The sequence below is a fragment of the Balaenoptera borealis genome (genome assembly GCF_965194805.1).
Source record: "Balaenoptera borealis genome assembly, chromosome: 3".
NCBI classification, from domain to species: Eukaryota; Metazoa; Chordata; class Mammalia; order Artiodactyla; family Balaenopteridae; genus Balaenoptera; species Balaenoptera borealis.
Window position 1 is genome coordinate 40164715 of NC_138866.1, and position 24577 is coordinate 40189291.

General features: G+C 41.9%; 1 protein-coding gene across 2 annotated transcripts; it reads left to right on the forward strand.

Annotated features, from left to right (window-relative positions):
• The first annotated feature begins 119 nt into the window (after window positions 1-119).
• Window positions 120-19115, forward strand: SIX4 (SIX homeobox 4). Of its 2 annotated transcripts, XM_082386508.1 has the most exons (4): window positions 120-6832; window positions 7042-7898; window positions 10630-11318; window positions 14729-19115. In XM_082386508.1, exons 1-4 carry the CDS (start codon window positions 6830-6832, stop codon window positions 15523-15525), a joined length of 2346 nt encoding a protein of 781 aa, XP_082242634.1. In that variant the 5' UTR covers window positions 120-6829; the 3' UTR covers window positions 15526-19115. The 2 variants fall into 2 exon arrangements, with proteins under 2 accessions (XP_082242634.1, XP_082242633.1); XM_082386507.1 differs by lacking the exon at window positions 120-6832 and having other exon boundaries at window positions 6930-7898.
• The last annotated feature ends 5462 nt before the right edge of the window (window positions 19116-24577 follow it).

The window sequence follows — 24577 nt, forward strand, 5'->3', positions numbered from 1 at the left end:
CGAGGCATTTCAGCACAAAGGTTCCGGCAGCAAGTTTTCCGGTCCTGCAGCTAGGGCTCGATGTCAGCTTCCGCAGGCCAGCGCAAAGCCTTAGATTTAGGGGAGGGCTCTTAAAAAGGCAAATTGTACGTAAAGCCTCATCTCTATGCACCTGGCTGTATTTTTCAAGGAACTGTGTCACAATTAGGAACAGAGATTCCATCTTGTTTTGTCTGGAAACATTTCCATTGTATCAAAGATTTATGCCTGGTGTACATATTCAATAATTCACACCAGTATTTTCTTTTGAACAACTTGATAGCCTGTGTTTTATACTTCTCCATTACACTTGCACAGTCGTGCAATCACAGAAAATAATATGCATTCGCAGATATGAAGTTTGGAACAGTTATTTAGAATGAAAGTCTCTGCACCGACCCTAAATATTACAGATTCTCACTAAATGTCAAAATAGTTCTATAAATAATATCTGGCATCTGTAGAGAACCACTTACCTCAAGATGGTCAGGCATGCTTAACAGTTTCGGCTGGCTCTAATATCTCTTACCACCCTCCCAATCAAGACAATATTGGTTTCCCCAAATACTGGGGTGATCACACAGGAATCTATGCTTTATTTCAGCAATTCTACACTCTGAGAGCCTGAATCTCTTTGGAAATTGTTAAGTCACCTTCACTAAATTTATCCAGGCTGCAAAGTGAAGTCTGTAAACAGCTCTATTTGATAATAAATTCCTCCCACTATAAGGGACACATCTTATCCATCTCCTGAAGGAGGATTTGTTTATACTTGTTGAATAAGTAGAATAAATGAAGAATGAATGAATGAACATCAAAGAGTAGTGTAATGTGAAAATTTTTTTATGCTGAGCACTATATTGTAATGTGAGCCAAACTCCATTAGAAGTGGGCATATAAAGCTTTTCAAATTAACCCATAAAATGAATACCAGCTGTATACACTCATAGTAATTTTAATTTTTCACAGCAGTTTTTTTCTTTTCAATGAAAACATAAAGAGGAACATTCCAACTCTCACTTTTTTTTAAACAGTGAACCCAACAGGTAACCCATAGTGTGGCAATACAGTTGGGATTTCCATGGGTTATGGAGGGAGAACCTGACAAACAGCTGGATACCACATATGAGAACCAACAGACCAAGGCAGACCACAGCAGTACAGGGCTTTATATTAGTATACAGACATCAAGGATTCACCTAACAAATAAATCATGTCATTTGCTGGATCATAATATTGTTCACTAACAGAAGCTAAACAAATGCAAATTTACTAAAATAGGCAATATCAAATGCTGTGCTGACTTGGAGACATTATGCTGCTATTTATTGAAAGAGACCACATCCAAACCAATTATAAGCTCACAGTGAAGCTCTCTAAGAATAAAGGCAATTTTTAGTATCTTTATATTTTAATAGAACAGGAAACTTCTGGTGAAAGAGTGAACATGATCAGTGAGCAAATAAAATTTTTAGCCAAAACTACATTGAGAACCCATTCATTAAGTTGGCATTATTGTTTGTCACCACCAGGACACTTTTAATCATATCTTTGAACAGGAGACCTCAACCAGTTTGTGCAGTGAATTGCTGTTCCTTTCTCCCAAACCTTGAGATTAAGGCAAAGAAAGCACTGAAGATTATGGGAGGAAACATTGCTACCAACTCTATCCTTTTTCCAGGTTGGAAATTACTGTCAGAGAAGCACGGTAGCAACAGCTGACTTGGAACTCTATCAGATAAGCATTACTCATGGAGCTAGAGCCAGCAGAAAGTAGTGCTTATAGATTTGGCCCCGGCACTAAGAGAGCTGGATTCAAGTGCTGGCTTCCTCACTTACTAGCTGCATGATCAAGGGCCTCAGTTTTCCCAAATATAAGATGAGGATAATACCAGCACAACTAGCACAGAGGACTGAGGATACAACTAGCGCAGAGTAAGAGCTCAGTAACTGTTAGTCATTATTAAGAGTAGTATAGGTTTTATTAGCAGTAGTTATATACAAGAAGCATGTAATGTACTAGGAAGAGCCTGTCCTTCTTTTAAAACAAACAGACCTGTTTTTGAGCCAAATTTCTTATCCTCCTTTACCTCAGTTTCCTTCCTCCATATAATACATTTCACAGGGTGTTGTAATGATTAAATTACATGACGTGCATATACAAAGGCCCTACTACAAGGCCTCGCATACAACAGAAACTCTGAAAAGTATACCATTACCACTGGTGGAGTTCACTAATACAGAATGGTCAGAAAGCTCTGAGCAGGAAAGCACTGACAGCACCAGACTTCTGACTCAAGTGGAAACTCAGCCCTTGTAAAAACCACCCAACTATCAAGTTTTCCACATTTCTAAAGATAGCTGCATCCCAACGGTGGACCAGTGGAGCCCATTATTTCTCTTCCCAGATCTGCTCATCCTCTAGCATTCCTAAGAGTAGATTCTACCTCCCTGGGACCATGTTTCTCAAATGCAGCCCTTCCTTTCCAGCCCCAACGCCGTGGACCCAGGTTGGGCCTTCCCCATATGTTGAAGGCTTTTATTGTTTTGTCCCTTGACTGTGGATAGCATCCCTCCTCCCTTCTTATGGAAAATAGCTCCTCCTCCCCCACAGGCCTGTGTGGGTTGACATACAACCCTTACGGGACCAATCAGAGATCTTCCCTAGAATTTATCAAATTGGCAGTAAGGAAAAAGTAGCAGAGCCTCTTGAAGCTAGAAAATGTGAGCTGGGAACTAATGGAAGCCATGGTTCCAACCTTCTGGGGAAAGCCCCTCTGAAAGACTAAAACTACTTTGATGAGAGAGGCAGAGGCAAGTGAAAAGGGACAATGCATGGGTCTTTACGTCTGACCAGCTGCATTCTGCTCTTCCCATTGTTTGGTGTCATGATCCAACAAATTCATCTTTTTGCCTAGGCCAGTTCAAGTGGGATTTCTGGCTCCTGGGGAAACTAATATCACCTCAAAGAGGCAAAAATGCTGCTACACCTGGAAGAAGACTAGAACCTGGCACTTAGTCTCTGCCAGGATCTTTTCCCTCCACTATCACCCATGTGACTCACTAGGTCACCCTCCCTCTCACCTACTGCTCATCAGCGTCCTCAACAGGCAGATTGCTTGGTCACTGAGAACTCCCAAGCATTACCTCCAAGACTCCCTCTACCAGTCTTAATTCTTTTATTCATGCAAGTTTGAAAAATCCTAGAAAAGGACTCTGACTGTTTTGGTTTGGGGCCAGTGCCCATCCCTGGACCAGTCGACTATATGGCCATGATATTACGTACAACACAGCCACTATACACAGACCACTGTGTCCACCACACCACAGCAAAATGAGCATTTCATTTGAAGTCCCTCATAATTTGTACCCAACATGCCTTTTAAGCTAATCTCCCACCACACACCTACATAAAACCCACACTCCAGACACACTGAATTACTCAATATATTCAGAAATAAACCACACACCTTCATGGCTCCATGCTTTGTTCCCTCTGCCTCTAATGAACTCTATCCTTGAACTCTCAAAATTCTTGTCCTTAAAGATCCAGCTAAAAATCCATCCCCCATTGCCTTCCACCTCTCAAAATTAGTCTCTTTACCCTCACCACTCGTATACCCTGTATTGTATTTACTTACAAATATGTCTTACTTCCCCCACCAGATTTTAAGCTCCTCAGGGTCACAGACCCCAATATATTCATCTTTCTATCCTTCAGTATGTAATGCAATACCATGTACTTAATCAGGACTCAATAAATACTTGGCAAATGAATGATCCTTCAGAAATGCTGATTACATATCATCAACTGTTGGTCACTAAATAACAATGGAACACCTCCTCTACCTGGGAAACTACTTTAGAACCTAACTTCCTTAATATTACCACTACATAAACTTTCTGTGGTAGAAATAACTGACCAAGATACAGATATATAGCCTTCCCACTATCTTCCAGACAGCCAAAGTCAGCCTCTAAAAAGGAAATCTCCATTCTTGATGGCAACACCATTAAATATATTCAAGCCAGAAGTGCAACATTTTGTGCTGAACAAGATTTTCTTCACTACGCTAAAATGGCAAAAGATTTCTATATTTCTATATTGCTCATCATTACCTTCAGGCAGGAAGGAAAAGATATAGAAACAAGCAGCTTAGTTTTCACTCTTACACAATCCCAACCTCAACTCTGTCTTCCCAAATCAAAGCACAGCTTTAGACTACATATCAGCACAGCAGACTCGATGTTCACAGCATGGCAGACATAGGAAGTAGAAGCAAGTATTCATCAATTTTCCAAGTCATTTGGCAAAACAAGTACTGTGAGATTGACTCCACACACCCTCAAGTCTGGTGTTCTGTTCGAATGTAGCTGACCATGTTTGAGTCAAGGGTTTCCAGTCCACTTTGAAATGCTGCCAGAATGAGCTCTGAGGCTCAGCCAGCTAAAGGAATCCGGAGCCTGGTGTTGGATTTCACTTCTGGTCCTATAGGAATCTCCTCCTGGAGCTACAGAACACCAGTGTAGCCACAGGCTACAGATATCATAAAAGGCCACTGCTGCTTCTATATAATCTGTTGAACTTGGTACTCTGGAGGCAAATATACAGAAGACATGCAGAAACCCAATACATGGTTTTCCAAGTCAATGCACTATATTTGATTGAAAATAAACCTGAAGAAGACTCCTATGACCTGAACTTGGAAAGCCCTATAATATAGCCAAATGAATTTTCATTAGGTATATATAACTGAAAAGTTTCCTACTTTGCACTATCAGGAGGAAGATAAGAAACATTTAACAAAGATTAATTATGTGCCAGGTGCTTTTTGGCACATCTTATCTCATTTAATCCTCACAACAATCCTGTCCACTTTTTATAGTCAAGTAGCTAATAAATGGCAGAGCTAGGATTAAACCTACATCTAGCTAGCTGATCTCCAAATCCACATCCTTTCCACTGAACCACACTACCTCCTGTCTACTTTGCTCTGATAAACAAACTTTAAAAATTCAAGGAACTAAATGGAACATGGTATCCTGGATTGGATGGAGAAACAGAAGACAGATATTAGCGAAAAAACTGGTGAGTCCAAAAAGAGGTCTGGAGTTTAGTTAATAGCATTGCGCCAATGTTAATTTGTTTGGACAAAGTATCATTATAATATAAGGTGTTAACATTATGGGAAATTAGGTAAAGAGTAGGTGGGAACTCTGTACTCTTTTTAAGACTGTATTGTAAGTCAAAATTATTCTAAAATAAGGAGCATATTTTTTAAAAGTCAAGGAAGTTATGAATCTCAGATATCGTCCAGAAGTCCAATACCTAACTAGATATTTCCAATGGGGTAGAAATGTGTGGTCTTTTCCATAATTATAAATTTTGAATCTACCAGAGATGTCAGTGCTGGCTGGCTTCATTAGGGTAGTACAAAAGCAAGTTAAGTCCAAACTCAAATGACACCTTGGTCGTTGACCAGAAATAAAAATGCAGCCTGTCCACAAAAAAGGAAAAGCTCATCAAGCTGATCACGATAGCAGGTGACCTAGACAGCTGCTTTACAATATGCTGAAGTAAGCATTTATGGGTAATTGGGGAGCAGAAACAATACAAAGCCACCCAGAAGTAAAGGTTAGGATGATGTCATTAAAACGTTGGATTTTTGAGAAAGAGTACCAGCAGGTAGACCCAACTGACCCACAGTCATCAGAGAAGCAGAGATGGGTTCATCTTTTTTTGAGTGAAGACCTCATGCAAACCATGAAGGAAAGAGACACAGCTGCAGAAAGCAGCAGACTCCACCCCCACGGGCACTTCACCTCAAAGCAGAGGGCAGTCTCCCATCTGTTTATGCTGTGGAAATGGCTGCTGATCTCGCAAAGATCTCCTCCAAGACACCTGCACACAGAGGTGGTTTCTACCAGGAATATCATCTCCAAAAAACTGTTCATACACTTATATTAAAAATGTTCATATAGAGGCTTACATTTCCATGCTGTTATTATAATCCAAAAGTTAGATCTCTTCCACCCTACCGACCCAGGATAAACATATGGTAAAACATTCTGTACGTTCAGTTGTAACACGTTCAACTCAGTTGGGTTGCCAGCCCGCCAAGTGACTTAAGGTTAAACACATTTTTTTGAAGGCTTCTTGTTTTTGTGTTCTCAGTGGGCTATTTATACCGTTTTCAAGCATTCCCCCCGCCTTTGGAATTTTAATTTACTGTGAGTGCTTCCCCCTTAGAGCATTCCCTAGTGCCATTTTATTCTTGACCCTTTTGAATAAAAATCCTTAATGAAGACATCTGAAAGGGGGGTGACGGGCAGTAGAGAGATACCAGGGAAGCTTCTGAATTGTCCTCTGAAATTTTGTCATCTAGATGCTGAGGGTGGTCTCTTTGTTAAGAGTTTCGCATCCGGACCTTAAGGCCACATAATTAATGTTCCCACTGGAATCGTAGGGACTCTCTTTGAAAGAGTCTGTTGTCCAGTTTTCAGGCCACATTAGGCTTGTTCCCGCCCAGGAGCAGGGCCTGAAAAGAATGTCGGTGTTTCCCTTCAGGTATAGGTGCCTGGGGGTCAGGGGGAGAGGGAACGGCAAGGGGTGGAGTGGGAGGCGGGTGATCGACAGGGATAGAAACGGTGTCTCCTCCTCCCTCTGAATGTGAAATAGCCAATGAGGTGGCGCGGCCGGGCCGGCCGGGCCGCCAGTGCCATATAGTATGCAGCAACCGGAGGAGTCACGTTGGGGGAACAGCAGAAAGCAGCTATCCTTTTACACTACTTTGCTCTAGCAGCTATCTTAATGGTGACTGCGTGGCCGGGGGGAAACCTGATCGGCCAGATCCAGCCGAAACCGGGAGGGAGGGAGTGGGCTTTCCGGAGGGGGGGAGGGGGGAGGGACACGAAGAAGGAGGAGTAAGAGAGGGGAAAAGAAAGAGGAAAAGAGTGCGAGGGAGTGAGGGAGGGAGGAAAATAAACAACAAAAAAATGTCCTCTTCCTCCCCCACCGGGCAGATTGCAAGTGCGGCGGACATCAAGCAGGAGAATGGGATGGAAAGCGCCTCGGAAGGGCAGGAGGCGCCCCGAGAAGTGGCGGGGGGCGCGGCGGCGGGGCTGAGCCCCCCGGCTCCAGCCCCTTTCCCCCTGGAGCCGGGGGACGCCGCGGCCACCACCGCCAGGGTGAGCGGAGAGGAAGGGGCAGTGGCTGCGGCGGCGACGGCGACGGCCGGAGCGGCGGCGGATCAGGTACAACTCCACTCGGAACTTCTGGGCAGGCACCACCACGCCGCGGCCGCCGCCGCCGCCGCCGCCGCGCAGACCCCACTGGCCTTCTCGCCCGACCATGTCGCCTGCGTGTGCGAGGCGCTGCAGCAGGGGGGCAACCTGGACCGCCTGGCCCGGTTCCTGTGGTCCCTGCCCCAGAGCGACCTGCTACGTGGCAACGAGAGCCTGCTGAAGGCGCGGGCGCTGGTGGCCTTCCACCAGGGCATCTACCCTGAGCTCTACAGCATCCTCGAGAGCCACAGCTTCGAGTCGGCCAACCACCCGCTGCTGCAGCAGCTCTGGTACAAGGCGCGCTACACCGAGGCCGAGCGAGCCCGCGGCCGGCCGCTGGGCGCCGTGGACAAGTACCGGCTGCGCAGGAAATTCCCCCTGCCCCGCACCATCTGGGACGGCGAGGAGACGGTGTATTGTTTCAAGGAGAAGTCGCGCAACGCGCTCAAGGAGCTCTACAAGCAGAATCGCTACCCTTCGCCGGCCGAGAAGCGGCACCTGGCCAAGATCACCGGCCTCTCCCTCACCCAGGTCAGCAACTGGTTCAAGAACCGCCGGCAGCGCGATCGGAACCCCTCTGAGACCCAGTCCAAAAGGTGAGCGCCAACTTTCCTCCTCCTCCCCCTTCCTCTCCCCAACCCCCTTCCCAGCTTTCTTTTCCTCCAAGTGCTCGCAAACATGGCGCTTACCTTCCCCACCAGCCTGGTCCGGCTGCCCACCTCTCCCCGCCCCCCACCTCTCTCCCCGGCTGGGGGAGGGGGGGCGGCGGCGGCGAGGGGCGGGGGAACCTTGCTCCTTACCCTCCCCCCACCTCCCCCCAGAAGTTTCTGGTCGCCCGCCTAGGTCTCAGTCCCCGCCCCCACCTCGGCTGGTCACTGCTGCCCGGTTTCCCACCCCCATCCCTCTGGCTTTGAAGTTGCCACTCTCTCCCCGGTTCTGGCCGGGCGAAGGATCGTGTGTAGACGCCGGAAAGGCAGTTCTCGCTGCCGCCCGATGCCCACGGAGGTTGCCAGCGCCCGCCGGGGTCTGCACCTCCACGGGGTCACGCCTGCCCGGCGCGCGCACGCGCTCCCGGACCCCCAGGGTTCGGCTGCCCCAGGCAGGCGCTGGAGGTGGCCGTGGCCGCTCCGGAGGGAGAAGAAAGTTGGTGGGGTCTGGAAGCGCAGAAGGGGGTCTGGGGACGTCGAGGTTTTATATGACAGAGTTAATCATTCACCCTGCCCGCTGTGGTTCCCTTCGCGGCCGCGGCAACTGTGGGGTGTTGGTGCGGCTCGGCTCTGCGGTGTTTTGAAACCTGATTCTGAACTCCTTCGGATCGAATTTCAGCGCCGCCGGGGTGGTGGGGCTAGAGGGCGGCTTCCCCGGCCCCTGAACCCTGCGGGGCTCCTTCCCGGTGTGGTGATTGGGGCTGGGGGCAGGCTGGCACCGGGCGGACAGCAGGGAAGGACTGGGGGCGCTATCCACTCCGCACCTCTTTGAGCGCCACCCTGGCGGGTTTGAACTTTTTGACTGCCAGGTATTTTTTCCCAACCGGTAGAAAATACCGGGTTTTCCTGCTCTTTTGTACGTCCTCCTGAGTCAGACACCAGGTCTGTGTGTCTGTGTGTATTGTTGGACAAAGTAAAGAGAAGGTCGCCGAAAGGGATGGTGTCGCCAGCCCTGCGGGGAAAGGAGAGAAGGAATCCAAAAGCAGCTCGAAGGAATCCAAAAGCAGCTCGAAGGTTCTGCTGAGGGGGGGAATCTGGGAGCCGGGGAGCCCGGCCCGGCGGGGAGAAGGTGATCACCCGGCGCGTTCCAGAGCCCGCCGCGGGCCGCTCCTGCCCGTTTCTCGCCCAAGGCAGGAGGGAGGCTCCGTGCCCGAACCCGGCCTCGCGGTAACCAAAACAAAACGCGTACTGCGACCTGCGTGCACCCCTCCGCAGACTTGCGGGGGCGCGACCCAGAGGAGGCGCCTTGGTAACTCCACGCCACCTGTCCCCGTGCCTGCTTGAGGCAGCGGATCCTGTCGGCGACGGAATCCGATGGGCAGGGGGTAGGGGGGTGGGGAGCGGGCGCGGCGCGCAGGCCAGCTGCCCTGGAGCCTCCACTCCCTGGCCGGGCGCGTTCCCCGCGTCTCCCCAGCCACACACAGCCTGCTTCGCCCCCCCCCCCCCCAAGACACACACCCGCTCCCAGCCCAGTTGCCTGGTTGAGGCCCCTTTCCGGATCTACCTCCCACCCGCATCCCCGGTGAGTCACCCTCGCAGACGGCGACGGCGGCTCAGCCTCAGCTCGTAAATCAAAGCGCCTTCTGCGCTCCTGGCCCCGCAGTCCAAAGCCGGGGTAATCCCCTCCCCTCGGCGTGAAAGCGAACCGACCTCGGGGCACTGCAGGGATGTCGGATCTTATGCAGGGCCAAGTCCCGCCGCGCTCTAAACTGCCTCTGTCCCACCATCCTTTCTCCCCCGGCCCAGCCTCAGACCAAATGGGAAACACCCACCACTACCCCTCCCCAGATTTGGTATTTACCCCCAAATCGGAGAGCTGAGGAACACAGTCTTGTTTGGAACAGAAGGACTGAGGGTGCTGGGGAAGGGGTCTGATAAGTACAAGGCCACTGAGTGACCCACACCCTTTCCCTTCCACCTCACCAGGGCACTGGATGGTGTTTGTTAAATAGGCCCCTGTGGCTTTCTTTGGATTCAAAGGCGACTGCACATAACAGTTCTTGGGTTGAAAGTGCCTTTCCTACAACAAGACAGCCACTTTGTTGAATGAGATAGTTGTCAGTCTGGTGGAGTAGAAGTTTGGGAGCAGGTGAGAAAATGATCTCTTGTTAACTAACTGGCAGACAAAACTGAGTACTTCCCACCTCCTGCTCCTTTGACAGTTTCATTTACCTCCAAAATCACACTAACCTGAATTGGTTTGAGGGGAAGGGAAAGAGTTCCTAAACAGAAATGACTGACCAACCCTTTAATGAGTTTTTTTTCTGTGGTATAGGTAGCAGCATATTTAACAGTAATAAATAACTTCAATGCTATAAAAACGTGTAGACAATTCTCCTGTAAATCCTATTAGCTGAATTTATATCTTTTAGACCTCTGGACTTTCTCTGAACTTATTATTAGTACAGGTTATTGAGACATGAGAGTTCCTCTTCCCAGATGCCCTGGTCAGAATCTGCTGAAAGGCCTCATAGCTAAAACAAGACTAGAAGACTTCCTGCTGTGCTTTCCTTAAACACTATCTTTAATGGGATTAGAGGCTGGTTTTCCAAACAATTGGCACTATGTAGGTTGTCATTCCCATGACTTTCTGAATGTCTTGATTTCCTCCTCTGTACAGTGAGTCGGATGGCAATCCTAGCACTGAAGATGAATCCAGCAAGGGTCATGAAGATTTGTCTCCTCATCCACTCTCCAGTTCATCCGATGGTGTCACCAACCTCAGCCTTTCCAGTCACATGGAGCCAGTATATATGCAACAAATTGGAAATGCTAAAATATCGTTAAGCTCTTCTGGAGTTTTGTTGAATGGAAGTTTGGTACCTGCCAGTACTTCACCTGTCTTCCTTAATGGTAATTCTTTCATTCAGGGACCCAATGGAGTTATCCTTAATGGATTAAGTGTGGGAAATACACAGACAGTGTCGTTGAACCCACCAAAAATGGCATCAAACATTGTGAGCAATGGTATATCCATGACTGACATACTGGGGTCTACCTCCCAGGATGTGAAGGAATTCAAAGTTCTCCAGAGTTCTTCAGCTAACTCAGCAGCCACCACCTCCTACAGCCCCAGTGCTCCTGTGTCATTCCCAGGGCTGATACCCAGCACTGAGGTGAAAAGAGAAGGTATTCAAACAGTGGCTTCCCAGGATGGAGGTTCTGTAGTGACTTTTACCACACCAGTGCAAATTAACCAGTATGGCATCGTCCAGATCCCCAATTCCGGAGCGAGCAGTCAGTTCCTTAATGGGAGCATTGGATTCTCTCCACTGCAGCTGCCTCCGGTTTCAGTGGCAGCTTCACAAGGTAAAAGTCTGGTTTGGTACCGTAATGCACCAGTGAATGTTTTAGCCAGCTGCTGTAAATGACGCATTTGGTGAGAGCTATAGATTGCTGTTACTGTTCAGGTACCTCACTGGCTGCCACAGCTGCAGAATAGCCTTGATGTGTTTCTCTTTCTTCACAACATCCATGTAATATCCAGCTTGCTTGGTTCCCTGGCATCATGGGGGTGGGCTTTTATTTTTCCAACAACTAAATGGAAAAATACAGTTCGCAGCGAGTCCTGCCAGTTCTACAATTATAGAAATATGCTAAGTCAATCGGTGCTTACAAAATAACCCACTGCTTGACATTTTAAGATTAAAAATTAATAATATTGCTAGAACACAAAATAAGTCAAGCAGTTGGTAAGAATGTGTAGACTTCACCTAAGAATTATTTATTTGACCAAAAGGAGTTTTAGAAGAGCGAGCTAAAGAGACTGGGTCATTTGCATTTGATTCATGTTCCTCCTATAAGTAAGACTAACAGACCTAAAGGGAAAACAGAGGAGTATGTGATTGGCTGTTGCTGTGCATGTATACTTGCCCCCTAAATGTGTGGGTTTATTTATGGAGGTAACTGTAAGCCTTATTTTATATGTTGGTGGCTTTACTAAGGCATCTGCTAAAGGAAGCACTGATCTGAAATTTGGGAAACCTGAGACCGATATGCCAGTTCTTCAATGACTTTAAGCAAATCTGGATGGCTCTGTGTCATTGTTTCTCTATAGAAACAGGAATGGTTAGAGTGGCAGTGGAGGTTGCAGAGCTGCTTGAATTCAGGAGTGGGAGATGTTAGTGCATATTTGCCTCCCTGGAAGCAAATCTGAAAGTCCAAATTTTTACCAAAACAAAATAAGTAACTGTTTGCCTTAAAGATCAGCTTCCTGTAAAATGGTTTTATCCAAAAAAAAAAAAAACTCAATTTATACACAACTCTTGTTTCCACAACTATGGTCTACTTCAGTTTGTTTGAGGCATTAATGGAAGAATTGTTGTGCAGTAAATTCCATTCTGTTCATTTGTTTCTCTTTAGGTAAAATGGTAGTATAGTAACACACAACAGTCCTGCAGCATGCTATTTATTTCTTCATTGTTCCAGGCTATGGAAAGGATTAAGCTTAGTCACTATCCAACACAGGGCAAAAATAGGAAAACCACAGGGAAAGCCAAAGTGCTTAGTTTACAATACTTTAATGTGGATCTAACCCTTTTTCTCTCTTTAGGAAATTTCCAAATAGTAGGTAACATTTTAAAGACAACAAATTTGAGCAAAAAGCATAGTATGTACATTGGGGGAGGAGAAAAGCAGGAATACTTCTCACACATAATCTAAAAAAGTGCTACCATAGAAAATTATTACAAACTAATAGCTAATTCTTAAAATGGGACATTTAATATGAATAAGAACAGCATTTTCAGTTAAAGTAGCTAAGATCAAATGACAGAGCTGTCAATCCTTAGACTTGTCTGGGTGAGTTGAAGACATAAGTTTAACCAGATGGCCCAGGAAACAACGTTCCCTTAGAGTAACTGTGTATTGCAGTTCTCAGTAAAGCATTTGGGGATTCAGCCTTTCTCAAAACAGATACCAAGCCCTTCTTAAAAATGGCTAGACAAGGTAGATTATCTTTCTATAGTCGAAACTTATATAGAAAAGCAGAATCTCTGCATCTTTTACTCACTTTATAGTCTGAGTAAATAAGGGTTTTTTTTTAAGCATCATTATAAAATTATACTTTGTACCTATATCATTTCTCAACTGGGTTTTTTTTAACTGATTTTGAAATTATTGTTCAATTTATAATTCAGTTGCAGCTATACTTAAATATCAAGTTTTAGATCACATCTGCTTTTCCCCCTTCATCTATGTATTTTATAATATCTACACATTTAGAAATATTATTTTATTTATATTCCGTAGCAGTTTGGGAAAATGTCACACCTATTATGTTATATATAGCCCTATCAAAAAATAATGAATCATTTTATTCACATATACACTGGCAAACAGTTTCACAAACGCATACACACAACAAAGTAACCATCTATTTCAGATGTCTTTTGCTACAGTTTAGTAGTCAACAAGAATTTTAAAGCCTTTTTAGTTTGTTTGACCTGGAACAAAGATTTATGTTAGAGAAGAGCTCAAACGTATGTGGAAATGTTTTTCTTAAGTTCAAATAAAGTGTTTTCATTTTTTGTTTGTTTAAAGCCATTCCTTTGCATTTAAGGTGCTTAAAAATGTTTGGAAGACATATAAACAGCCCTGTGACATACATTTATCGATACAGGTGGCAACATAATCACAATTATTCTATTAATTCAAGGAGGGAAATGTTTTAGGTGAATTACCTTTAACATTAGGCTGTTTTCTCAAAATAATGAAGAGTTTACTGAACATCTAATTCAAGATCAGGGTAAACACCCTACTTGAATTATTCTGTCACAAAACTCCCCCATGTCCACCTTTCCTTTACTGGCAAGATAATTGTCATTATTTCACTGTGCCTAGGAAAAGACTCAGAAAGAAAAAGGTTTTATTTGACGGTGTGAGTTAGGGGAAGGGGGTCTAATTCATCTGCATTGTCTGAGTTAGCTTATTTGAACAACTCAGCTTTCTACTTATATTTCTTTTTCTACTTCTGGTCTCTGTAGAACATTATGAGAGTCTCAAAAGATACAAACCTTTTACAGAAGCATTAGCTCTAGCTCTTTATGTTAATCTGTATTTTAAAAAGCACATTTCATTATTATCATTAATTCTTCCTGTCACTACAACACTGAAAATTCAGAACTAGCACAACAAAAGGAAAAAAAAAAAAAACTATTGAATGTTTTGTTGACTTGACATTATGGTTAGTTTGGTGAAACTTTGCAACTTGTCTGTACAGGTTTATATGGTTAACTGTAAGCCCCAGGGTAACTCATTTATGTGGTATTTTCTGCATTTCCGTTTATATTTTATGTCAGTTACTGAGCTTGCCCTGAACAAAGGCATTCTCTTTCGCATTTGTGTTTTCTAGTTCTAACTGGCAGAGCGAGCAATAACTATCAACTAATTGAGAGATATCAAGTCTCAGTAATACTGAACCAGAAACTTGACTGAAATTAGAACTTGGAAACAAAATTTTTTTTTTCCATTTGATTTCTAAGCCAGTAATTCTCGCTCCCGCTTCATCACCAGAATTACTCAAGGAGTTAAAAATACACCTGTTCTGGGACTTACTGAGTCAGATAGATTCTCAGGAGCAGAGCCTTGAAATCTGTAGTTTTAAGTGCTCAAGGTGATTCTACGGAACCTGAGAAAAATCATGTGTGTAAAAAAGTAACTTTTTTCTTTCCTTATCAGCCCCATTAATGATAATTTGTACTTTATTTTTTTTTTTTTAGGTAATATTTCAGTAAATTCAAGCACTTCAGATGGGAGCACATTTACAAGTGAGTCCGCCACAGTCCAACAAGGAAAGGTTTTCTTGAGCTCTCTTGCTCCCAGTGCAGTGGTATACACTGTTCCTAATTCAGGCCAGACTATAGGATCTGTTAAACAGGAGGGCGTGGAGAGGAGCCTGGTGTTTTCTCAGTTGATGCCTGTCAATCAGAATGCACAAGTAAATGCAAACCTGTCTTCTGAAAGTATCTCGGGAAGTGGCCTCCACCCACTGTCCTCCTCCTTAGTTAATGTATCCCCAACTCACAATTTTTCCCTGACTCCCCCTACCCTACTAAACCCCACTGAGCTAAACCCTGACATTGTTGATAGCCAGCCAATGTCTGCACCTGTGGCAAGCAAATCTACTGTGACATCTGTCAGCAACACTAACTATGCAACTCTTCAGAACTGCTCCCTTATTACTGGTCAAGATCTATTATCAGTACCCATGACCCAGGCTGCCCTTGGGGAAATAGTTCCCACAGCTGAAGCCCAGGTGAGTCACCCCTCCCCTACAGTACACCAGGATTTTGTCAGAGAACATCATTTGGTTATGCAATCAGTAGCTAACATAAAAGAGAATTTCTTAACAAATTCTGAGAGCAAAGCAACAAGCAACTTAATGATGCTGGACTCCAAATCCAAGTATGTCTTAGAGGGCATGGTTGAGACTGTCTGTGAAGACCTGGAAACAGACAAAAAAGAGCTTGCCAAGCTCCAGACTGTCCAATTGGATGAAGAGATGCAAGACTTGTAAACTTAATTTCTTTTTTTTTTTTTTCCTGGCATCAGCAGGCAAATCTTTTCATGAAGACCTGAGGACATAAAGGATTTTCCCATTTGAAGGGAAACATTAGTTTTGCAAGTAAATGCATTCAAAAGACTTTAGATTGATCTGCATGAAGATCACAGTTAAATATGCAGGAGTAGAACTGCATTACTGCAGCCTTTTTGTTCACATGTGTTCTCTTTTAAATAGATGGAGACAGAGGAACAAGATGAAATATATCAAGAAGTCAAAGTGTATCATTTGGTTGACTTAACATAATTCTAAGATCAAATGGAACTTGATAAATAGTTTTCTAAATTAAAAATGTATACACTTAAGGTAGAAAATTAAATATCACTACAGAGCGTTAGAAACAATACAATTCTTTTTGTTTACTTTTACTCCACGGGCATTGGTAAGGTTAAGAAGCATAAAAGGTACTCTACACTATTCTAAGGGTATATTTTTGCATATATGCATTTCTGTTTTTCAGCATTTTTGTGAAAGTCTTGGCTTGTCTCTATACATTTCCAAATGTGATTGCTAATAGTTCACTGTGGCTGAGAAAGTTTGCAACTCCACTAAAAACTCTGAAACAAACTTCAGTATGAGTGTAAATATATTAGTCCTATAAGCAAGAATTTGGGTAATTACAGTGAATTTTATTTATGCTGTATATGTTTCTCTTATACTTCAGACACTATGAACTGAAAAGAAAAATGTTTTCGTACTGTTTAATTTATTTTTATTGTTTGAACAGGAAGCGAACAGTTATTTCCAACAAAGTTTTACTTTTTGTAGGATTTTAAAAGTAATGATTTTTATCAGGAGTCTATTAAGGTCAATATTAATAACACTGAAACAAGAAATCTAACTCCCAATATTGGAATTTTGGTACTTTTTTTCACATCCTTGTTCTTTATTTAGCAACTCTCTGATTCATTTAAATATATTTTCTACAGAATTCTATGTGCCTTTTTACCTTGTGGCCTTTTTATTACTCTTACTAAGGTACAGAAGTGTCAATGGAAGCACTGATGACTCCTTTCTACTATCCAACAGGGTTAATTTCACAGAATTGCTCTAAATCTGAAGAACTTAAGTTTCACTTATATTATTAGAGTTAATGTTTATGATGCAAGTGGTTGAACAATTAATTATTGTTGATACTTTTCATTACAGAGAAGTAACAGTTATAGACTACCATGTAAAACCAATTCTGGAGGCTATGAAAACAACCATTTTAAAGGAAAGAAAGAATATGTAACTTCTATTGAGATGAATTATGTCCTGTTGAAACTTAGTTCTAAATGTTTTAACTCAATTGTTACATTATGACATATGACTGTTGTTTGCACTATATTATCACCTCTTCTTTAAAAGTAAATCTTTCGGGGTTTCTGTAAGAAGCTTGTTTGATAATGTTGTGAGCTGTGGTTACAGTTTTTATCAGGACTCTGAACAGAAGATGTAATAATACAAATACATTTATGTAGTGAGTAAAGTCTCTGGTCTCTGAAAAGCAAGAAAAGTGAGAAAATGATCTCTTCAGAGATGACAGAAAGTTGTTGAACATGAAGATGTCACCACATCTTGCTTTCTTTAAGATCGGAACAAAGGGTCCATTGTAAGTGTCTACATGCCCATCAGCCCAGCATGTTGAATAAGGGCCATAGAGGATTTAACTTTTGTTCTTACTGCAAATGGAACTTGCAGGCATAGGTGAAGAGCCCTTTGAAGAATTCCTCCCCCATCATTTTTTTTCTCCCCCATCATTTTGATAAAGAACTTAGATCCCATTTTTTTATGGAATTAGCGAAAGTTCCTAAACTGCTGAAATTACGTGTTTTTTTGTTTCGTTTTGTTTTACAACATCAGGTTTTTTAGAGTTCTCTTCCACTCCACCACTACTTATACAGCTTGTTTGTTTCTTTGGGTGTGTGCTGATCATGTTACTGAGATTAATTACATGGGTCTATAGTGCAGTTTACATGAAAATGATGTTTTCCACTTGATTGCTGCAAATATCAAGAGTTTGTTAATTATTTTAAAATACCCATCCAATAAGAAAGATGGGAAGGTTTAAAAAGTTATATATGTTATATATACATATATATAACAGGAAAAGTTTTGTGTCTTCCAAAAATACAAGCCTCTCTTTTATTCACAGTTCTTCCTCTTTTCTTCCTTAAGAAAGAGAAAAGATAGCACAAAACTTAAGACTTACTTAGGAAACCTATTCATACTCCAACATGATGTAATTATACCCCTACAATTACTCCAGGTAGCTATACAATATATACCAGGTAAGAATCAATGCACATTATAAAGAACTTGTTCTTTTCTGTTCTTTCAGTAAAATAAGGGCCAGTTGATATGTAGCCCATATATATGGGAATGAAATAAGATAAACCCCATGATCTCCTTGCACAGAATTGCAAATGTTTTTTTGCAGTACCAAGGGCCAGACTCAGAACCCTTGTCAGAATTTCCCTCTTACGTAAACCAATGCTTGAAGATGCTGCAAATGACCCTCTAATGATCCCAAAAGAGGAATCAGAATAGGGATAAATAACTCCCTGCAAACCCCAACCCCTGCTGCTGGCTGTGTGAGCCTATCTATGCACTCTATCAGTCAGAATTGATATATAGCTCTTAGTTACATCCAGTAAAGGACAGCCTGTTGTTTAAAGAGAAGGTGCATTTGTTCCTCAGTCAAGCAAAAGCACCTGTGTTGTACTGCTTTATAGCTCACGCATATTCATAGTAAAGAAAAGACTGAATTATACACATTTCAGTGCCTTTCTTGTGTTACGAAAGGCAGGTAGATGTTATAGCCATAGATAAAATTCATAGTTGAATTGCACACTGACCTTAAATCTCCCTGTATATGCCCTTGCGTCTTGCATGTTAAAAGCTGGATAATTGGGTAGATATTGCAGCCTGCCCTACTACATGTTAGACAAGTGTGCATTAGTACATAACCAGAAGTTCTTCATTCTTTAAAATGTTTTTGACAGATCATCTCATCATAAAAATATAAATAATTCAGGAAAACTGTGGGGAAAAGAATTACATTTTATAGAAGATGTTTCAAAGTCTTCTTAGAGCTTAGATAATAGAGTAACAGTTATTTTGTATCTAACTGATACATTTTATGTTAATTTCTTATTACCACCACACATTTTATTACTCAGAATTGTATAGCATGTGACTCTTTTGGCTTTCAGGGTTCTCAAAAATTTTTTATTCTTTTGTTGCATGTACTGTATGTTTAGAGGCAACCAGTGATATACTCAATATGGTTTTACTGTGCCTTACACAAAGAGAAAATCTATACAGAATGTATATCATGGGGTGGGGTAACAGAGTCTATACTGCACTGTTCGGTGATGGCACACAGAGCATGTCCCAGAACATTTCTGTGCTTAATTACCCAACCAAAGAGATCTAAAGTATGTATGTTGTACTGTAATAGGGGTTTATGCCTGGACAATTAAGTGTTTTATTTGTTTTCTGAAATGATGTGAACTTATTTTTCTAAACACTATGCTAAATAAACTTTATATTTATACATACCTTATGTTGAAAAAGTTATTTATCCCTGGGAAAGCAGAGAAGAGTAAAGAAAAGAAAAAAATCCACAAACATTTCATAGGCTTGCAAATATAAGAGGAGTCATTTGGGGAAAATAGTCTGTTGGTCTTTATACAAAATTACCCAATTCACTTAATTGTACTGCATACTCAGAGCTAAATGATTAGATTTCATCCTCCTTAAAGGAAAGAAATGTGTCATTCATTTGGGTGTCCCAAAATCTGAATCTGATACCATTTTTAATGGAATTAAATTGAAAGGTCCAAGGACCTTTCCATTCCCAGCCTTACTGAAAGAGCTCAGTATCACCCCATCTTTAAAGCACTCCCATTAGCCAAAGTCTGGTTATACCACAGCTGGGTCCACCAGTGGTTTGGCTTAAAACTATGGACAGAACAGCATTACTGAGTGTGTAGAAGAGTCAGCCTTAGTACAGTTTGGTCCTCATGTTAAAATTACATGACATCTGATTTTGCATGCCTCCCACACTGAAATGAAGAGGAAACTAGATTAAAAAAATAGACTGGGACCACCTGTACAACTCTATTACAAAACTAAAGTCATTAAATTAATTTCAGGTATTATGTGTAGAGTTTTTTATAATCTTGTCATTCAGTTCATTTATTTACAAATTTTCTATGTAGTTAAACCAGTTAAAGTGAATAGTGTCTCAGTAAGTGGACCCTACTGTATAGGGTCAGAATATTATGGAGTGATTATATTCTATCATATCTTAACCAAACATTTAAAAAAATATTTTATATTGGAGTATAGTTGATTAACAATGTTGTATTAGTTTCAGGTGTACAGCAAAGTGATTCAGTTATACATATATATATTCTTTTTCAAATTCTTTTTTTTAATAAATTTATTTATTTATTATTTTTGGCTGCATTGGGTCTTCGTTGCTGTGCACGAGCTCTCTCTAGTTGCAGCAAGTGGGGGCTACTCTTCCCTGCGGTGCGCGGGCTTCTCGCTTTGGTGGCTTCTCTTCTCTAGAGCCGCACGGGCTCTAGGCATGCAGGCTTCCGTAGTTGTGGCATGCAGGCTCAGTAGTTGTGGCTCGCAGGCTCTAGAGCGCAGGCTCAGTAGTTGTGGCACATGGGCTTAGTTGCTCCGCGGCATGTGAGATCTTCCCGGACCAGAGCTCAAACCCATGTCCCCTGCATTGGCAGACGGATTCTTAACCACTGCACCACCAGGGAAGCCCTTAATGAAACATTTTTAACACATTTGACAAGTTTACTGATCTACTTCAAACTTTTTTTTAGCGACAAATTTTTAAATTTAATTTTATCGTAGTATAGTTGATTAAAATGTTGTGTTCCTTCAAACATTTTTGTAGCTCCTTGGAAACTAGCAAATTAAAACCCCTCAATGAGAATTCAAGACCTTTAGCTATATGATTCCATCCCACCTTTCCAGTTTGCCTTAAAAATAATAAATGTGGAAATTTATCTTTGTACCTCACCATTTCCAATACAGTAGATAGTAAATAAACAAAATACATTCAGATAATGGTCAATGCTATAAAGACAATAACAGGGTGATTGAATTGAAAATGGGGAATGGGTAGAGGTGGGGATTAGATTGGTCAAGGAAGGTCTCTGAAGAAGTGACATTTCAGAAGAGAGATTTGAACGGTTCAAGGGAGCCAGCCTGCAAGACCTAGAAAAGAGTATTCCAGCCATAGGGAACAGCAAGTACAAAGGCCCTGAGGGAGGAGCACAGCGGCTGGATCACAGTGTTACACACTCTAGGGGTCATGTGAAAGGAGATCCAGTCAGAGAGATAGGCAGGGACCAGATCACAGGTAGAGCTTTACTGGTCTGTGCCAAATCATTTGAATTTGATTCTGAGAAGCAAGGAATGATATAACATGACTTCCACTTTAAAATATCAGCAGCCTATTCTTTGTAGAATGTTGTGGGAGGCAAGAGGGACGGCAGGGATTAAGAAACTATGTCACGTTGTCCTAAACTGTTCGACAGGAAATATGTCAGGCACTCTTGAAGCGTGTGTGACAGTTTGTCCACAAATGTCTCCAGAATTTTGTGCTCTCTAAACCTTCTGTCTACTTGGCCTCCTGCTTTTAGCCAAAGCTGCCATCTTCCTACTATGATTGTCCCACTCTGAACCTGTGCCCTGAGCTCCAGGCTGATAGATGCACTTCCCTAATGGGTATCTTCAGAATGTCCTAGTCACCTATGACTCTATATATGAAGATTTAAACTATTATCTTCACTGTAAACCTGTTCCCCACTCTGTGTTCCTCATTCATCCATTGGCCAAATATAAAATCTGGGATTCACTCTGGCGTCTTCTGTCCCTTTCTTCCCACCTCCTCCACCAGATCACTACATCTATCCATGTCTGCTCTTTTACTGTCTCTTGAATTAGTTCTTTCCCCTCCATTTCTAGGGTTACTGCTATAGTTTAGGTACTTACCATTTCTTGACTGAATTATTGCAGCCTCTGCCTGCTTGGTATCCAGGGTCTGGTCCTCATTCCAGGCTACATTACAACTATATTCAGAGAGGATTTTCAGAATTCAAGACTTATCCCAGCCTCACATTCTAGTTTGAAATCTTCAATGGCTCTCCATTGCTTATGAAATACCATTTAATCTCCCTAACATACAAAGCCTCCAAGACCCAGGCCTTACCTCTCTGTCTGGTCACATCTCTAGCCACATGAATCTGTTCCCTGCAGGCACCAGGTTCTTTCTTACCTACCAGATCTCCCAGACTCACTAGGAAGTGAGTCTGCTCCAGGAAGCTCTGTCTCACCCTCATAAACAGAATAGTACATGGCTGATTCTGTGATCAGACAGGAATTTATATCTTCCTTTCGTGTGGTACTTATCACATCACTGTAATTACGTGTTTGCCTCAACACTTTCATCTTTGTTTCTCCTTTAGTGTAGTAGAGCACAGTAGGCACTTAAAATTATTTGTTGAATGAATAGTGACTCTAACAGTCATCCATCCCTTTAAATCATTTCACTTGCTTGGATTAGGGAACTTATGGCTCAGCTGGTTAAAGTATTATCCCTATTTAGAGAACAAAAATAAATCACTGCATTTTGGGGTAGGGTCTGAGAGTGGTTCTGTGAATCTTCTAGCATTTGTAGATGGTCTTCATGGTGATTATTTTCCTTACTGCTCCAAGGTTTTTTCCACTTACTTCCAAACAGAGGCTGGGTTCCAGATGATACAAAGTTTGACAGACAACTGGGGTCATCAGCAAAAATGTGCTCACTAAGCTTTTTTAGATCAATGTTTCAAAATAGCGGTATTTATACTTATATACAGATATGCTTTCTAAAAATATTCTCTCTATGGATATATTCCTATTATTGTATTTACACTGAGCAGATGTCTAAAGAGTCTATGAGGAATAGTTAATGGAATGTAGAATTTAGGCATCAGGAAATCTGGATTCTAGTTAGCCTTTAGATTTGGGAAATATCAACTCACCTCTCTTTTTTTCCATTGAAATGAGTGTGTTGGATATCATTATATTTGAGATCCATGTCGTTATAAGAAGAGAAAAAGGGTTAATAAAATGCACTCCCTCCCAGGCCACCCCACAGGTTAAGACGATGGAATCAATTGCAGAGTGAAAGTACACTGTGACCTGCCAAGGGCTACAAATGTAAGATAAAATAACTGATATTGAGTCAACAACTTGTGACCCCCTAGGACTATCTAGAGGTGTAGAGCTAGGTGAGGCAGGGCTGCTTTTGTACTTTTCCACCTTCTTCACCTGTATCTACTTTGCTCCCTAATGGGTCTGCCCTTCCCTCAGGTATTGTCCTAGCTTCCCAGCTCCTTAAGTGATAATCCTGGTGTGGGTGGTTAATAGTTTAAGGTATGAAGAGCCCAACCCTCCACCCCTTGGGAATTTGTATTTTAAGGAAGCCTTTTAAAGATGCAAAAGAACAAAGCTATCATCATGGATGATAAGTTGCAGATTAATAAAACTGAGCAAGGTGTTCCCTATTTCTAAGCACAACAGACAAGTGTGTGTTTGTGTGTGTGTATGTGTGCGTGTGTGGGGGTTTGGGGACTAGGGAGAGAAGGATGGATGAGTGGAGGAAAAGCAAATGTCACCCTTTCCTTTCTTAATGTGCTCCACTTCCCTACTGGGTATCAAGGACCAGACAGTGGAATCTGAGCTGTTGGATCCTCTGAAAACAGTTAAGTGTAGTTTCCCCACACACATCTTATCCAGAGCCTGGATAATTACCTTCAAGAGGATTCCTGTGTTGAAAAGTCATTAGCTATAATGAAACCATAAAAATTAGCCATAGAAAAACAAGGGTTGTTCTGGGTTTTTTGTTTTGTTTTCTTTGCTTTTTAAGGTGTGAGCTACTTAGGAGATGTGCCAAAGAGAAACCCAAAATATATATTTGGTTAAAATTAGGGAATGTAATACAAGTTTGTATTCATTTTTATTTATTTAATAAGTATATTCTTACTGTGTTCTTTAACATCTGGATGACATTGAATATCCTAGTATAAACAATATTCATTCCTTGGCAAATTTATTGTATTAGCACTTAATGGGAATCAGGATGGATTAAATTCTGTCCCTGCATGAATACTCATCAGGGATCTTAAAAGTGATCAAGAGACTGGCACAACATTGTAAATCAACTATACTTCAATAAAAAAATATATATATTTTTAAAAAGTGACCAAGTATCCTATCCCAATCATCCCAGGTAGACTTTCCAAAATATCTCCAATGAACACACACTAGTTCTAAGAATACATACAATCTCACCTAATAAGAGTCCCTTACTTCTAATCTCATTATACAGTCATACTCTGATATCTTAACACATATCTGTCTTCCCAAGGATGAGTGCAGATTTTTGAATCAGGTAGCAAACTGGTAGTGTTATAATACTGAGCTCACAGCATGAGTCACGCTATATTAAAACAGAATTTGTGTTTTTTCAAGAAGGAATAAATTAGGCTAAAATTTGCCTTTATTTTATTTTACTTTTATTATTTTAAAGTTGTATTCATGTACTGCTATGCAATATTATACATATTATTAAAATTCACAAAATCAAAATTATACAAGTATATAAAGGTGAATAAGTTCTTATTATTGTTTACCTTTCCCAAGGAATCTTCTTGGACACACTTTGGAGGAAATATACCCCACTTTGGAGATGAGTGCTGCAAGCTAGTGTTTTCTAATTTTAATGTGCATATATAAATAGCTTGAAGATCTTGATTAAGTGTAGATTCTGATTCAGTAGGTTTGGGGTGAGGCTTGAGATTCTGTTTGTCCAACAAGCTCCCAGGTGATGCTGATACTACTAGCCTGGGGACCACACTTTAAATAGTGAGGATTCATGCAGTAGCTTCTCTATTACTGACCTAAATCTCAATGCAAATTGAAGTTTTAACTGGTCAGTGCAATG

Bases quoted from the DNA above. Each gene is read 5' to 3' on its own strand.
- SIX4 (XM_082386507.1), top strand. From the start codon at position 7,015: ATGTCCTCTTCCTCCCCCACCGGGCAGATTGCAAGTGCGGCGGACATC. The intron at 7,899-10,629 runs GTGAGCGCCAAC...TCCTCTGTACAG, and splicing joins TCTGAGACCCAGTCCAAAAG to TGAGTCGGATGGCAATCCTA. The intron at 11,319-14,728 runs GTAAAAGTCTGG...TTTTTTTTTTAG, and splicing joins TTCAGTGGCAGCTTCACAAG to GTAATATTTCAGTAAATTCA.